The sequence below is a fragment of the Strigops habroptila genome, chromosome 11 (assembly GCF_004027225.2).
Source record: "Strigops habroptila isolate Jane chromosome 11, bStrHab1.2.pri, whole genome shotgun sequence".
Taxonomy (NCBI): Eukaryota; Metazoa; Chordata; class Aves; order Psittaciformes; family Psittacidae; genus Strigops; species Strigops habroptila.
Window position 1 is genome coordinate 1,001,314 of NC_046360.1, and position 16,024 is coordinate 1,017,337.

At 54.7% G+C, this 16,024-nt stretch overlaps 1 protein-coding gene across 1 annotated transcript in view; it reads right to left on the reverse strand.

The window, feature by feature from the left end:
* MYO18B (myosin XVIIIB) overlaps window positions 1-16,024 on the reverse strand; it is a 61,858-nt gene that overhangs the window by 18,793 nt on the left and 27,041 nt on the right. Inside the window, exons 24-37 of the mRNA XM_030501404.1 lie at window positions 15,426-15,545; window positions 15,211-15,319; window positions 14,514-14,638; window positions 13,499-13,653; window positions 12,816-12,939; window positions 12,094-12,294; window positions 11,871-11,981; window positions 10,395-10,499; window positions 7,182-7,328; window positions 3,869-3,982; window positions 3,344-3,460; window positions 2,545-2,628; window positions 1,130-1,267; window positions 471-656 (exon numbers count right to left, since the gene is read on the reverse strand). Of these exons, the coding sequence (XP_030357264.1) occupies window positions 471-656; window positions 1,130-1,267; window positions 2,545-2,628; window positions 3,344-3,460; window positions 3,869-3,982; window positions 7,182-7,328; window positions 10,395-10,499; window positions 11,871-11,981; window positions 12,094-12,294; window positions 12,816-12,939; window positions 13,499-13,653; window positions 14,514-14,638; window positions 15,211-15,319; window positions 15,426-15,545 (1,836 nt within the window). The remainder of the gene's footprint in view (window positions 1-470; window positions 657-1,129; window positions 1,268-2,544; window positions 2,629-3,343; window positions 3,461-3,868; window positions 3,983-7,181; window positions 7,329-10,394; window positions 10,500-11,870; window positions 11,982-12,093; window positions 12,295-12,815; window positions 12,940-13,498; window positions 13,654-14,513; window positions 14,639-15,210; window positions 15,320-15,425; window positions 15,546-16,024) is intronic.

Consider the following 16,024-nt stretch of genomic DNA (forward strand, 5'->3'; position numbering starts at 1 on the left):
CCCCTGTGCCGGGAATGCGCAGCACCACTGTGGTGCTGCCTGACACAAGGAAAAGCAGCACAAGGAGGTACAGGAATGACCTGAGCAACTTCTCAGCATTTCTTGGAGCTGAGCAAGCAAAGAAATCTTCCTGGAACAACACATGGAGCAGAGGGACTGCCCCTGCTGCCAGCCCAGCCACAGAGAGGTGAATTAGAGAATCACAGAGTGGTTTGTGTTGGAAGGGACCTTAAAGCTCCTCCAGTTCCAACCCCTGCCATGGGCAGGGACACCTTCCACTAGAGCAGGTTGCTCCAAGCCCCTGTGTCCAACCTGGCCTTGAACACTGCCAGGGATGGGGCAGCCACAGCTTCTCTGGGCACCCTGTGCCAGCGCCTCAGCACCCTCACAGGGAAGAGCTTCTGCCTCAGAGCTCATCTCAATCTCCCCTCTGGCAGGTTAAAGCTGCTGGCACCACAGCACCCTCTTACCAGCTCCACGCGCCGGCGGCTGGACTCCAGCTCCCTCTGCACCAGCTCGTCCATGTCAGCCTTCATCTCCTCCATCCTCTTCTGGTAGTACCTGGTGTTCTCCTTCTCCCGTGCCTCGGACTCAGCTGCCTTCTCCAGCTCCTCACCCATCTTTATGATGCTGTCTCGCAAGCGCAGCACCAGCACCTGGGGAGGAGGGTGCGAGGTGAAGCAGAGGAGATGGAGGTGAGGAGTTACTAGGTGATGGTGCAGACCCCAGTGGCCCCAGGATGCCTGTAAATGTGCTGATTAATGTGAACAGTGAAGTATTGTGATTGAGCCTGATATCCTGACATCTGGATGGTGCCAGAGCCTGTCAGAGAGGTGCTGTGGTGGATGTGCTGAACCATGCTCCCTATCCAGAGGCAGGGACTGTAGATTCCTCTGGGTGTTTATAGCACTGGGCCCACTGTTGGCTTTCAACAGATGCTGCAGTGAAGCATGTATATATAATGGCAGTAGCAGGAGCTGTATGGGCTGCCCACGAGCACAGCAGAGCCGGCCGAAGACCCAACCTGTCCCTCCCCACCCCTCCCTAAGTGCCTTTTCCCAAAGCCGAGGTGGCAGCGCCCCTGCCCTGGAGCTCTGCACCTCCTCAGGGAGCGGGGAGGACGTGGTACCTCAAAGCGCTTCATCTGCACGGCCTGGAAGTCCAGCTGGCTCTCCAGGTCACGGATCCGGGCTTCCTGCCGGCTGACGATGGAGCGCTCGGCCGGGCACTGCTCCATGCGCGCTGCTCTCGCCTGCGCTGCCTGCAGCTGGGGGCACGGGCAGCGTCAGCACCTCCTGCCCTGACCCACAAACACCTCCCGCTCCCTCCCCACATCCCCGCCAGTCCCTCGCCTCCATCCCGGGGACCTCGTGGCCCCTGAGCTGATGGCGCACTAGGAAAAGCATTGCCCTCAGCTTCCTGAAGGCTTCCTGCTGTTAGTACCTACAGGAAAGGCATGACAGGAATGTGTGGTTTTGAGTGATGAGCATGCTGGTGCTGGCCACACCACACGTGTCTGGGGCTCTTTTGATTTCCTCTTCTCACAGACTCTTTGAGGACAGCAGGCGTAAAACTGCACAATTTATTCCTATGCGGAAAGCTGCCTGGGCCGAGTTGTTTCTTCAATGCTTACACTGAGACCTCCAAAGCAAACTGCCCTTTAGTGATCCTGCTAAAACCTCGCTTCTGGTTCTGTATTTGACCTAAAACTACAGGAATTTGTTTTCTTTTATCTGGCCTGTCTCTAAAGCACCACCCGCTCTGCCTCAGAGGGAGTGAGTCCTGCTCGATGCTGGGCAGCTTAGCCACGCTCCAACAAAGAACTGAAGTTTATGGGATTACTCATGTTTAAAACAAAATCCGTGCACTCTGGGAAGGTCAGTGCAGCCACAGAGGCGAGGCAGTGCAGCACCCACCGGCACCCATTCCGGGGTCAGCCCCATCCCAGGGTCAGCCCTATCCCATGGGACCAGCAGCTCAAGAAGGGAGGAGGTAGCAGCCTTGCCAGGAAAAGCTTTCTCCAGCCCACAGCCACCCTGGGCCCATCTTGCCCGTGGGGTCAGGGCTGTGCGCACGCAGCATCGTGCTGCTCTCAAGGGCACTCACAGCATGTCAGGAAGAGAAGAACCTGACTGTACTAGAATCATAGAATCACAGATGGTTCGTGCTGGAAGGGACTTTAAAGCTCCTCCAGCTCCAACCCCTGCCACGGGCAGGGACACCTTCCACTAGAGCAGGTTGCTCCAAGCCCCTGTGTCCAACCTGGCCTTGAACACTGCCAGGGATGGGGCAGCCACAGCTTCTCTGGGCACCCTGTGCCAGCGCCTCAGCACCCTCACAGGGAAGAGCTTCTGCCTCAGAGCTCATCTCAGTCTCCCCTCTGGCAGGTTAAAGCTATTCCCCTTGTGGCTTTGTACCCCTGGGGTAGAGGCTTGATCTGATTTCAGACAAGGACACAGCACCTGAACTGGGCACAGGCATCAGAGAATGCCCGGGTGTCTCCTGCTCCTCAGCTCTGGGTGCTACGGGCTGGGGAGGAATTACCTTCTCCTGAAGGATCTGCTTTTCCTTCTTCACATCCTCCACCTGCGTCTGCAGTTCCCGGATCTGAGCGATATCTGCTGCCGACTGCGGAAGGGGAAAGCACAGCGGTGGGTCAGAGATGGGGGCTTGGAGCACAGGACCCACACCACAAGGAGCTCGGGGCTGAAGGCTGGCTCCTGCCTGCACCTCCTACCACCCAAACAGCCCCTCCTGCACTGGGCTGAGGGACCTGAATTCTCCTGACTCAATGCAACTTCCCTAGTTTATGAAACAAGTATTTGCAGATCAGGACAGAAACTGATTGTCAAGGTCATTTCTGTCCTCAGATGCAGGCTTGTGGCTCTGTACCACAACTGCAAGGGGCACCTGACTGTGAATTGTCGGTCTCACCATCCTCTCCTGCTCCTCTGGGAGCCTTGGGGTCCCTCAGCTCCAGGGTATAATCCTTTGGGAGAGCCTGCCTTAGTCTGGGTATTGCACAGAAAGCCCCAGGGCTGGCTGGCTGTCAGCACTTTCTGAGCTCTGCCTGAGAAATCAATAAAAGAAAGAATAGAACAGGATCCAGACAGGAAGCTATAGGATCTTCAAACTACTGAAACTAAAGACACCTCTTGAAAGAAGAATCAAAGCTATGGGTGGGAGGAGCCGGAGCTGTGATCCATCCCTTCCTCTCATCACAGCATCTGCTGTCAGGGTCCCCATCCCATTGTGCCCCAATGGGGACTGATGTTTGCCCCCAGCTGAGCTGTGGGGTTTCCAGGTACCCTCCCAGGGAGGGTGATGCTGCCCCAGATCGTACCTGGGCAATCAGGGCCTTGTGCTTTGCCATGAGCTCGTTCAGGTCCTCCTGGTCCACATCGATGCGCTTGAGGAGGTCGGCTCTCTCATGCTGCAGCTGGTTAAGCTGCTCGTCCACCTGTGGGAGGATCCATGGGGCCACTTCAGCATCCCACTGGTGCATCCCAGCACTGCCCAGACCATGGAATCCTCTGGGATACACCAGTCTCCAACACTGTGCTTGACCAGGAGAGGCAAAGGGAGCCCCTGCGCATCTCCAGAGTGGGACTATGGGATGCTGCAGCCATGTAGTCATTGTATCCACCCATTAAACCACCCTGGGGCTGTTGTTCCCAAAGAGGACGGGTGATTTAGTAAATCATGGAATGGTTTGTGTTGGAGGGACCTTAACGCTCACGCAGTTCCAACCCCTGCCACGGGCAGGGACACCTTCCACTAGAGCAGGTTGCTCCAAGCCCCTGTGTCCAACCTGGCCTCTTAACTCTCTGCCAGGTGATTTAATAAACATGCATCCCCATGAACACACCAGGGTCTTGCTTTTGCTCAGGGTCTCCAGCTCCATGTGCAAGTTCTCCAGCTGCTGGGCTGCTGTCTGCTGGGTCCTCTGGGCCTCTGTGCACTTTGCTTCGCTCTCTTCCAACTGGGAAAAATTGGGGAAGAGCACAATTAAGCAGAATCCACATACAGATCCTGGCGTTCCCCTTGCTGCACAGTCTGTTTGCTCTTCAGCCTCAGAGCATCTCCCCTGCTATTGCACCTCACGCTGCGCATCCAACCCTCTGCCGTGGCACAGGGAGAGCTGGGATCATTAATTTGCAAAATTATGGGAATTACATGTAATTCCTGATTAGAGCAATTCATGGTTCCAAGTTTGCAAATGGGCTTTTCACGTGGCATAAATTGCATTTGCAAATACACATGAAATCCCACATTTATAAATGCTGATTTCGCTCCCGGTTTTTATAGTTCAGCCATTAAGACTTACAATGATCTTAAATGGGCTGCAAAACATCTGCATGCTGCAGCATCCCCCAAGCTCACACTGCCAGGACGGAGGAGGCTGTACCTGAACAGCCAGTTCCTTCTCTCGTTTCGGTTTCTTTCTCTTTACGATGAAGAAACCTAAACCCCTGCACTTGCTGCTCATTTCCCATGGCCGGTCCCAGTTTTCCCGCAGAGGATGCAGAGCTCTCAAGGGAATGGGAGCCGCTGCACACCACGGCTCCCAACAAACCAAAGGCTCACAACACCGAGAGCTGGAGCCTTTTAGGCTATTTTCTCAGGGTTTACTTGTCTTTTTTTAACGCTCTCCCTCTAAAGCAAAGGGGGATTATGAAGACTACAACAGAAGCAATCCTCGGCTCATTTCCCTCAATTGTTTGGGGTGATTGAGACCTACTTGGGGAAGTTGAGCAGGTAATTTGCTTCCTCAGTGCCTAATCTGCAGGGGAAATGGAAGTCCCTTAAAATCAATGATTCTTTGCATACTCCTGGCACAGCACCTCTTCCCCCCTCCATCCCCGGGGCCACAGCAATGGCCTTTCCTATATTGCATCCCCTTCTCGCTATCTTTAACCTCTTTAGTGAGAAAATCTCTGCCTCCTGGGACCACCACATCCATCCCTGAGCCCTTCAATCACCCCTGCACCACCCAAGGAACGGATGGGAAGAAATAACCCGGAACATCTTTGTGTCTCCAGCTTTGAGCCTGCCAGAAGCTGCTCACTGTGGGAAAGACAAAGCTCTGGCACGGAGACGTTTGGCACTTTGAATTGTAGAGAAATGATGTGCCTGTGTCCGAACTCAGCCCTGCTGATGGATGGTCTGGTCGGTCTATTCATACACCTGCAGAGCCATGTGCTGTGCTCCCCTTCCTTCCAGGGGCTGAGAAATAGCCTTTGGTTTTGCATAAAGCTCAGGCATGATGGAAATGACCCAGTGATAGCTGCTGGGAGGTGTTAAAGATGCCAACCACATCGACTGCTGGTGTTATGGCCACGGCTTTTCCACCTGCCCAGCTCCAGCCTCTTCCAGAATCAACCCCATCCACAACCACCATGGCATTTCCCTTGCCACGATCACACTGAATCTCCGGATACTTTAATCTGAGAGAAACACATCCCAGCACCTCTCATTAAATTCCAGCCTCCATTTCACTTCGTGTAATGGAATTTTCCCACTTGGGAAGAATAAATTGAAATTCCCCCCCCCCCAAATGCATAATGTATGAACTTCTGAACAACAGGAGTTTGTGCTGCACCATCTGTTAAATACCTGCGTAAAATGGATGCTTCAGCCTTATTAAGAAACAATGCTACACTCGCAGCCATATGGATTTTGATTAACGCAAATGTAGCATTTTAGCAAAGTTCTCATTCCTGGGGAGGTTTGTGGGCTGGTGGTAGGATGCATTGGCTTTTGAGAGAGTCGTCATGAATGCCATTAGAAATGGGCTGAATTTAAAGGATGAAAGAATCATGCGGCATTTTTAACGCAGGCAGAGTCTCGGTGGTGGTGGTGCAGTAAAAACTCAATATCCCCAATATTAAAGATTCCTGCTCTCTTCCAAAGCATGAGGCAGCCGGGCAGAGGCTGGAAGGGAGCTGGAGTGGGCCATAAGGCACTACAGGAAGAGAAAGCAACGTCCCACATGAGCCTGCCTGGCTGTGGGGACCGAGGCAGTATTCCCCCAGCAAGATAGGGCTAGACACCATGGGGATGGCCATGCTCTGCCACAGCAAGCAGCCCAGCATCACTGCCTGGTCTCTCAGATCAACCCGTGGAAGGGTCCCTCAGCTCCAGCCCATTGCTGTGAGCTCCATTGCTGAGCACAGGGCACTGCTCCACAGCTGGGAAGGAGCAAGGAAGGGGCTGTGCATCACCTCCAGCCCCAAAGCAGGATTCAGGAAATACTGAGGGGTTAATTGCTGAGTGCAGCATTAGCTGAATAATGGTCAAGAGAGAATGAATGAGTGCCAAAAATGGCCATTGCCCATCTCTGCCATGCCATCCCCTGTCCTGGCTGTCTGGGCCAGCCACACAGGCATGGGCATGGATGTGAGCATGGGCATGGGCATGGATGTGAGCATGGGCAAGGGCACGGACACTCCATCACGCTGAGCTCACCTTCCCCTTCTCCCCCAGCACAGGTGGGAACAGCTGCTGCTCACAGATGTTATTTACGCAGAACTATTATCTCAATTATATACGTGTGTTGTTGGAATTGCTCAGGCTTCCCCTTTAGTTTGTTTCCAGGGGAAATGTACAGTACGGATTAATTACTGGGTGGGTTTGGAGGACTGGCACTGTTCGCCCAGTCCTGGCATAGTGCAATGCACATACAGGGCCAGCCTGGGGATGGGCATCCCCATGCCACCCCTGTCCCTTGGCAGGGACCCTGAGCTCACCCCAGGGCTGAGGCCATCCCTGGCATGGTGGGCACAAGTGTGGCACATGGCTGTGAACCCGGTGTGTATTTGTCCTTAAACTATGGCAAATCCACGGCAATCCCTGCTCCTGCCTTTACAGCATCCCTATGGCAACGCCTCCTGAACCAGGCGCTGCTCCTTATTAGATAGACAGAAAACACTCAACAGAAGGTAATTAACAGGGATGCAGGCAAAAAAAAAGAGGTAAAAGGATACTTAACCACTGTCGGCTTCATTACAGAGAAGTGCTCCTCGCAAGGAGGCCCTCATCAGTGCAAGAGGCACTTCTCACTCTGGCCTGGCACAGCACAGGGTCCCCTCACCAAAATTAAACCCGGGAGACGGGTGAATGTCTCTCCCAGCATCCCCTTGGCTGAGGCGATGCTCCAAGGGCAGGGAGATGCTGCTCACCTGCCTGCGCAGCCTCTCCATGTCCTGAGCGCTGGCACCAGGCTCCGCGGGCGCTGCCACCAGCAGCTGCACGTCAGCCAGCAGAGCCCGTGTCCGGCGCAGGTCCCGCCGCAGCCGCTTCTCCACATCGAAGTCCCGGTGGCCGATCTGGGGAGGGATAATGGGTTGTCCTGAGCCCTACTGCCCCATCCCACCCCGCAAAGCCTCCATCGGGCCTTCCTGTCCCACCCACCATTGGACCTGTCTGTCCCATGCCAAGGTGTTCCCCACACAATTAGGGAATAGGGAAAGAAGTTGGTAGTGCTGAAGTCATGATGCAAGAAGAGATTAAATATCTATGTATAAATATTACCATTTGCCCTCTATCAAATAATGGAATCCCAGACTGGTTTGTGTTGGAAGGGACCTTAAAGCTCCTCCAGTTCCAACCCCCTGCCACGGGCAGGGACACCTTCCACCAGAGCAGGTTGCTCCAAGCCCCTGTGTCCAACCTGGCCTTGAACACTCAGCACCCTCACAGGGAAGAGCTTCTTCCTTATATCTAATCTAAATCCCCCCTCTTCCATCTTATTAATTTAATTCTTAAAATCCTATTTAATTATTTCATTCATATTACTTATTTAATTATTAATTTCATTATTAAAATTATTTCATAGTTCAGTGAAAGGGGGAAAATGAACTTTGTAAACACTAAACTTAGCAGATTCCACCAAAACACCACATTTTTCCCTACCAGAAAGCTGTTCCTCTGAAAGTATTTGCCCACCCCTGGTGTCCATCAGGCACGTGCCAGCCCTGTGACCACCCCTGTGATCGAGGGACAGCCCCGCTATACAATCAGAGGGGCAGGCAGACACTGCGGGTCCCCAGATCTGGAGCACCCTGTCCTTGTGGCCACTGAGCATGTCACTCCCCTGGGAAACCACCCTGACCAAGGGGTAGGGCCAGAGAGGGGCAGAGCCAGAGGATGCTGGTCCAGTGTCTGCATTGAGAGCTGGCACAGAAAATGCAAAAGTCATTGTGTGAAAGCAAAAAAAGCCAGAAAAACCCCTCCGTCCCTTTAGGGAAAAGAGTGACCAGGGCAGGAGAAAGTCAGCCCACAGGGGAAACAGAAGGAAACACCAAACACCAGTGAGGAAAGCTCCATTAGGAGTCATTTACACATCTCTAATGCAGAGCATCTGGAGTCACCGGCAGCTGTGGAGGGATGTATTCGATGCTGCTGCTGTTGCTGCAGCATCACTGCTGGGTGATCTGAATGCTCATCCTGGGCATGTGGTGTCACTGCGTTACTCTGAAGCCTTTTAAAGAAGGGAAGTAGGATGCACCTTGGAAAAAACCCCTTTCCACTCCCCACTCAAGCTGAGAGCAACCATGGTTACAAGGATGAGAGAATTAGAGAAACAGCAAATAAACAGGGACGTGGTTTCAGTGCTTGATTTCAGCCTAATTGAAGTACAACAGCATTTCCACCGAGTCTGTTTTCCCTGTCTCTTCTTGTTTCAAAGCTGTTCTCCCATTTTCTGTTCAGTGGCTAAAATTAATTGTGCGGCTCTGACCCCGTAACTCAGTTCAGAGCCGGCTGCGTGTGCTGGAACCACAAACCATTCCAGCTCCATTTCCTTAATTAGTTTGCTGATTTTCATTCCCCTTTTTTAATAAACTGCTCTGAAGCACAGTGTCCTCTGTAAATCAGACAGCGTTTATATCAACCCTGCAACGCAGCAGGCTGCTGTTATCCTGCCATCCCTACGGATGGGCTCTTGGATGATGCTCAGCATCTTTTTCCCGTAGCTCAGGGTCTACCCACCACCACAGAGGATGGGTTCTGTATCTTAGCTGGAAGCAGCAGCTATGGCAGCTACCAACACCTCCCACCATTGCAGCCTGGTGCTTTTTAGGTTAGAAAGCTGGGATTTCATTCATAGTGCTTTCAAGCACTATGACAATCTCCAGCTGTGCTGTTCCATCCCCTCTTCCCCTCACACTGCCCTCAGTGGGGCCAGTCCTGGTGAGGAGAAGGTGCCTTTCCTCGAGAGCCCCCTCCTCATCCATCTTAATTCTCCTCCACTGAACAGGAGGGACGTGATGGACTGAGAGGCACTTGTAATCATATCCTGCTTTTATACAGCAAGATTGATACTGACAGCTCCCAAAACATTTTATAAGCCAGGAGCAGGGGCGACGTTATGGATAAGCCTCGTCGGACCATTTTGTGTCTGTGTGAAATATGCCCATCATTCCAACGCTCCCGGAGCCATCCCATGTAATGAACACATGCAATTGCCAGGAATGGTGAGCTGGTGAAACCCATGTGCCAATGGCTGGAGGACATGGTGCTTAATGACTGTAACTCCAGATAACCAACTCCTCCTCTCGTGTGCGCAGGGGAGGTTGCAGTGTGATGGGGCCTCTGCAAGGGTTGGGAGCATCAGCACCAGGAGCCCTGGGGTGCACAGCACCAAGATGAACCCTCTGAACACGCTGCACTGATGCCACCATCAGCCCCAGCTGCACTATGGCCCCAGGGAAGGGCCAGGCAGGACCTTGCTTGGCCTCCAGAGCTCCTTCAGCAGGAGCTGTGCATGAGGCAGCCCCTGGGCCTGGCTGCTGGGTGATGCTAAGTGATGCCCAAGCCAATAAATGCTGTTCAATGAGGCTGCGTTCAGCCCCTCGCCTTCTAATTTAACAGGGAGCAGCTGTGTGTGTTTTTCCCATTACATGCACTTCAATCACTGCCACAGACACGTTAGAGAGTGAAAAAAGATTTGTTCAACAAATGTGTCTGGGGTAGAATTCCTCTGCAAAGAGCAGAATCTGATCAACTGCTTTTCTGGGCAGCTGGAGCTGCTCCAGCACTTTGACTCTCATGAAAATACCAGCAAGAAAGCAGATGACTCCCCCAGCTTAGAGACCTCTCAGTTCCCCTCTGTGGGGCTGGCGGGGTCCTGTACGATGCCTGCAGCCCCAAAACCCTCTCAGCACCCAGTGCCTGCTGCAGCACGTGCCACTGCTTGGATGGGCAGCGTTTGGAAGAGGCATCGCAGCCATTTGTGCGTGAAGAACCAAGCTGCTGCCCATCCACACACACACACAGAGGCACTCACAGGCCCCTTCTTATGTGTTTTGAGCCAGGGCACGGGTTTAGCAGCCAGGAGAGCAAAGTGAGCTTCTCCCCACCAGCAGCCCCTGGGGTGGGCTCTGTGCTCTTACCTGCTCGCACAAGGTGCTGATGAGCCCTTCCAGGTCCTGCTTCTCATGCAGCACCATCTGCTTCTCCTCGTGCTCGTGTTCCAGCTGCATCTCCAGCTGCCGGAGCTGTGCATGGGAGACACCACCAGCCACGCTCAGAGCCCAGCATCCTCTGCCAAGGCTCCGTGTGGCACAGCCACTGCCATGGCAGGGACCTGGCAGCCCCCGGAGGGTGCACATCAAACCCTCCCATCACTGCAGCCAGCGCTGGGGACCAGGGATGGGCCACATCCCCTGGAGCATCTGCTCCAGTGCAGCGGCCAGCGGGAGCAAGGGGAAGCAGCCCAGGAGCCTACAGGACTTTTGGGGACACCATGGGCTATTTGAGCTAACCCACACTCGGACCTCCCCAAAGGTTGTCCCTGCAGCTCTAGAGCAGTAACACAGGGCCTTCAGCCACCTAGAAGAGGGGTTGGCTCCAATCCCCAGCCACTGCTCGGAAACAGGGCTCAGAAAGGGAGTGGGAGCAGGCTGCTAAGGATCAATTGCTCTCTGCTGTGTCTCTGCCATTTACTCATTTGGAAAATAATAGTCAGGCCATGCAGGGTGAGGGAGAGAAAGGATGAATGGCTCTGCTGGCTGAGGGCAGCCGCAAGGCACAGCATCTCTAGTCATGCTGGCGCTCTGCACAGGGCAATTAGACAGGCAGAGAGGTGCAGAAGGACAGGGAGGACCCCGGGGAGGATCTCTCAGCAATGCATCCTCACAACCAGCCCAGACCGTCTGCAACATGGGCCAGCGGAGAGGGGGATTGAGCAGCACCGACCTGCCGCTGCAGCATCCAGCAGAAGGGCAGCACAGGGGGAAATGGTGCCTGCGCGGGGGCAGCCCCTGGGGCACACAGTTCTTTATGGCTTTGGGCATGACTATGTGCTGACAGGAGTAGGAGGAGCAGAGGTTGCCTTGTTTGCCTTTCCACTTGGCCTGCCTTCCTAAAATAGCACCTGCAAAGCCCCACCGACCGCTTCATTAAGCCTCGGCAATGCTAATTCACTATGGACAGCCAGGTATGCCGCAGGCCTAATGGGAACTGGCTGCTACCACACACCCCACATCAAACACCGCAGGGGTTTTGAAGAAACTGGAGTTCATGTTCACATGTCACCGACCTCATGGCCCTGTTGAAGTGGTATTTTCTGTTCATTATCCCCCAACACAAAGCCCTGGCTGGCTGGAGCTGTGCCCTCAGCATGATGCTGGTGCTACCAGGAGCAGCAAGCCCATATGCTGCATCACACATGGCTCTTGTGCACCATCCCTGCAGCGCCTCCAGCATGCATGGACCCACGTTTGACTCAGACCCTGATTCTGCGCTCTGGGGCTGCTGCTGGGGCTCATGCTGGGGTGGTGGTGGGGAAACAGCGGGGAGGAAGGACCCCTGGGAATGGTTCCTCCTCTTGGGGACCGAGCATCATCCCCAACCCAGCGCTGACCTACCCTCCTCTGGCAGGACTGCCGCACATCCTCCAGCTCCTCGTCCTTGTCCTCCAGCTCCTTCTGGTGGATCTGCTTCATCCGCTCTATCTCCAGCTCCAGCCACTGGTGTTGCTGAAATACCCAGAGGTGGTTGCCCAGCAGTTGCACACAACCCCGGAGGGATGGGGATGCTGTGGTGCGGGTTTAACACACGTGCAGGGATGAACATCCCCAGCCACACTACCTGCTCCAGGTGATCAACAGCAGCCGTTTGCTGCTCCAGCTCCTTCCTCTGCTCAGCAGCGCTGGCCTCCATGTCCCAGAGCTGCTTCCGGAGCGCAGGCACTGCCCGGGCATCCAGGGCGCTGGGGGTGCTGAGCTCCTCCACCCGGCCGGCCAGCACCGACACCTTCTGTGCCAGGCCGGACACCTCTGCCTCCTTCTGCTGCTCGGCAGGGCAGAGCAGTGGATCAGACACATGGAGAGGGGCTTTGCACTTGCACCCTGCTCCTAACACCCAGACCATTCCCAACCGCATCCTCAGGAACATCCTCAGACCCTCCCTGCACCAGCAGCCCCGTCCCCATCACGAGCCCTGGGGTGGCTGCAGCAGCGTTGCAGCTTCCCCCAGCCCCAGCACACCACATCCCTGCGGTCTCTTGCAGGTGAGATTGGGGGTAGAGGCGTGGAGAAGAGCACAAGTGGCTTCAGTGGAAATGAGGGGTTGCTGATTAGCTAAGCATGGATGGTTATCACTCGTGTACAATGATAGCCCTTCTTCTGGCAGACGATGGTGGTATTTAAACACATTAGGCACATCCTAGAACTGCACTGAAAGAAATTGGAATCAAGTTGCTGGGCTTGTGCCTGATTGCCTCAGCTATAATTGCAAAGATAATGGCTTTGCTCTGAGAGCTCTTCCCGAAACTGGATATAATGCCGCAAAGTGGGATATTTCCCTCTTACCTTCAAGCTCTGCTGGAGTTTGCCCATCTCCCAGCGGATGCTGGTGTTCTCCTGCGACACTTTCTCACGGAGGCTCTTCTCAAAGGCGGACTCCCCCAGGGCCTGGGCTAACTGCAGGTCAAACCTGGATGGGGAAACACAGGTCATCTCAGCACCTTTGTATCTCCGGGTCTGACCAAGCCCTAGCCCACAGTCAGCATCTCAGCACAGGACAGCAGGGAACATGAGAAACAAAGTGTAAATTTAAAGAAATTATAAAGCAGTTGGTGGTTTCCCATGTTTTCTCTGTCTACTTCATCTTGGTATCCTATTTTGAGGCAGAAAACCCATTTCCTTCAAACAGCAGCACTAAAACACTGGGGTTCATTTCTTACACTTCTCTGCTGCACACCATGTGCCCGGTTTGCCAGCAGCGCTCCCAGCACAGGCACATGAAGGGCACACAGAAGCCTTGGACACCCTGGGATGAGGATGCCCCAAGCATCCCTCCCCACGGTGCCTCCCCAGAGCATCGCACTGGGAGAGATTTCCATTATGGAAGTGTGTTACAGCCACACAGCAACAGGATGTGAAAACAACCTCATGCTCGGTGCACCCTCCAGCAGCCAAAGCAGGGAGAAAGAGCAGGAGCCCCGCTCCCGGCACCACCCCCCAGGCATCTCTCTGTGCCCCCCCAGCCTTACTTCTTCTGCCTCTTCTCCAGCTCGTGGTTGCGGCTCTGCTGGCTCTCGGCGAGCACCCGCGCATCCTCCAGCTCGCAGGCCAGGCGCCGGCACCGCCGCCGCAGCTGCTGCGACGCCTTCTTGGCCGCCTCACACGCTGCCTGCGCCGCGCCGAGCTGTGGGCACAGTGGGTGAGACCCCGGCACACGCACCCCGGTGCCAGGGGATGGTTCACCCCAGACCCACCGTTAAACAAGGACAATTAGAGGTACCTGACCCCCCCCGCCCCGTGCCTGCAGCATCCCAGCCCTGCTCTGCAAAAAGCAGCACCTGGACCAAAGGAGCTGGATCCCTCTGGGAATGGCATTGTGTTTGGGATAGACACACACAGAGCTCTCGCCAGCCAGAGAATGGAGTCATTAAGGAATGACTTTAAATAAGCAAAATCTTGCATTAATGAAGCCTGTAATTCCAAACTAACTATCGGGAAGTAAATGGGCTGTTTTGCTTTACCCAAGCTCCAGTGACCGGGCTGCTTTTCTTATTACTTTTTAATGTACCATGAATAATATCAATTTATTTGTTTTATCCTCATGGGAAGTGACCTGACTCCCAGGAACTGCTCAGGGAAGCACAGTGGCTTTTTCCCTCCTCATGGCAGAGCTTGAGAACTGCCAGCTCTTTATGTTAGCAGCTCTATGCATGAGAGATCATGCGAGCACAACCCCGTCCAGTACCCAAAACCCAGCTCAGCACCAAGACCCACCACTGAGCCCCCACCCACTCTGCAGCTTCCCGCCCTTTGCTCATGCTCACGCTTGACCAACATTGAATTTTGCCATGTTCTGGTGCAAAAGTGACATTTTTAAGCTTGAAGGAAGTTTGGGGATATTTATTCTCAAACCAGCGGTCAGTGAGAGCATCAGCACCAAGCGGCTGCACTTCTGAGCCTCAGCCCGCCCGGGGAGCAGGGAGAGGACACCCGGCTCCAGCAGCATCCCCGCTCCCCGCATGACCCGGGGCTGGCAGCACTTGCCTTCTGCTCCAGCCCGGCCCTGGTGCCCCGCTCGGACTCGAGGCGCTGCTCCAGCTGCACCAGCCGCTTCTGCAGGAAGCAGATCTCTGTCTGCGCGCACTCGAAGCGCACTTGCCACTCGTCCTCTGCCAACAGAGAGAGACACGAGGTGCTGGGGGGTGCTCGGGCCCGACCAGCCATGCTGGGGTAGGATGGGTGAATACACAACAGCACCATGGCTCCTGTATGGCACAAACACCAGCACTGAGCTCGTAGGGTGCAGCTCTGCCCCAGCTTACATAGCACAGGCACAACGCCTTCAGCAAAGCATGCGTGCTCATCCCATCCCATCCCATCCCATCCCATCCCATCCCATCCCATCCCATCCTCCTCATCATTCCACAACATGCTTCAATCACACTCGGAGCTGCCAGGAGTGCCAGGCAGTGCCAGTCAGTGCTGGCAGTGCCTTTAGGCAGAATCCCTGCCTGTATCTCCAGCTCCATGTAATAGCCAGAGCCGTGTATGCTCCTGCTCTTGCCAGCTTATTGCTGGGTGAGCAGTGCAGAAAGATGGGGTGCCAAAACCACACTGGGGTGTGCAAGGGCTGGGGGAGCAGCACTGCTTGAGGTGGGCAAACCAGAATGCTTTGCTGCCCTACAGAGGCAGGTCAGAGTGGGTGCCCAGAGCATGCATCACCCCCAAGGGATGCCCCTACCTCCTCCAGAGCCACTTATCTTCATCTCACGCAACTGAACCAGCTGCTGGGCCTCCTCCAGCTGCTTTTCCACTGACTCCAGTTTCTTCTGCACTTGGTCATGTTTGCTCTGGGGAAAGCAGGGAAGGAGGGAGCAGCTCTACCCAGCTCCAGGGTACTTGGGTCTGAGAGCAGCATCCCCACCGGCATGGCCCAACATCTCAGGACTCTCCTACCTGCAGCTCCTGCAGCTCACGGGCTCCCCGCAGCCTCTCTGCCCGCTCCCCATCCAGGACCTGGCAGGCGACATCGCCCTTGTACTGCTCATCCAACAGCTCCGTGTTCAGGTCGATGATCTGGGGGGAAACAGGGAGTCAGTCTGGGCATCACTATGCATGCATCAACCTGAGCATCCCAACTGCTCCCACTGCATGTGCTTAGGGGACGTGGTAAGTACACACCATCACCAACCAGTGCCACCAGAACCCCAGGCTCCCACTGACAGCACCCAGCAAAGAGCAATCACTGCAGGAGCCCGTGGCTGCACCCCTGCAGGGGATATGCAGGACACTTCTCCTGCATGCCGCCTCCTCACTATTAGCATTCACCCCATTAAACCAAGTCACTTCTGGTGTCTGCACAGGTCAGCGAGCCTGCAGTCCTGAGAGCATCATGTGCTACATCAGTGTGTAATTTCCTGTTCTAATTGCAGCCTTTTGTCAGCAGAAGGGATGACACTCACACTGCCACTCTCCAGCCTCATACACTGCACTGGTGGCAGCATGAGGTGACATCTGCCCTTGTTGGAGGGGATATGAGGCTTTCCCCGGGAACA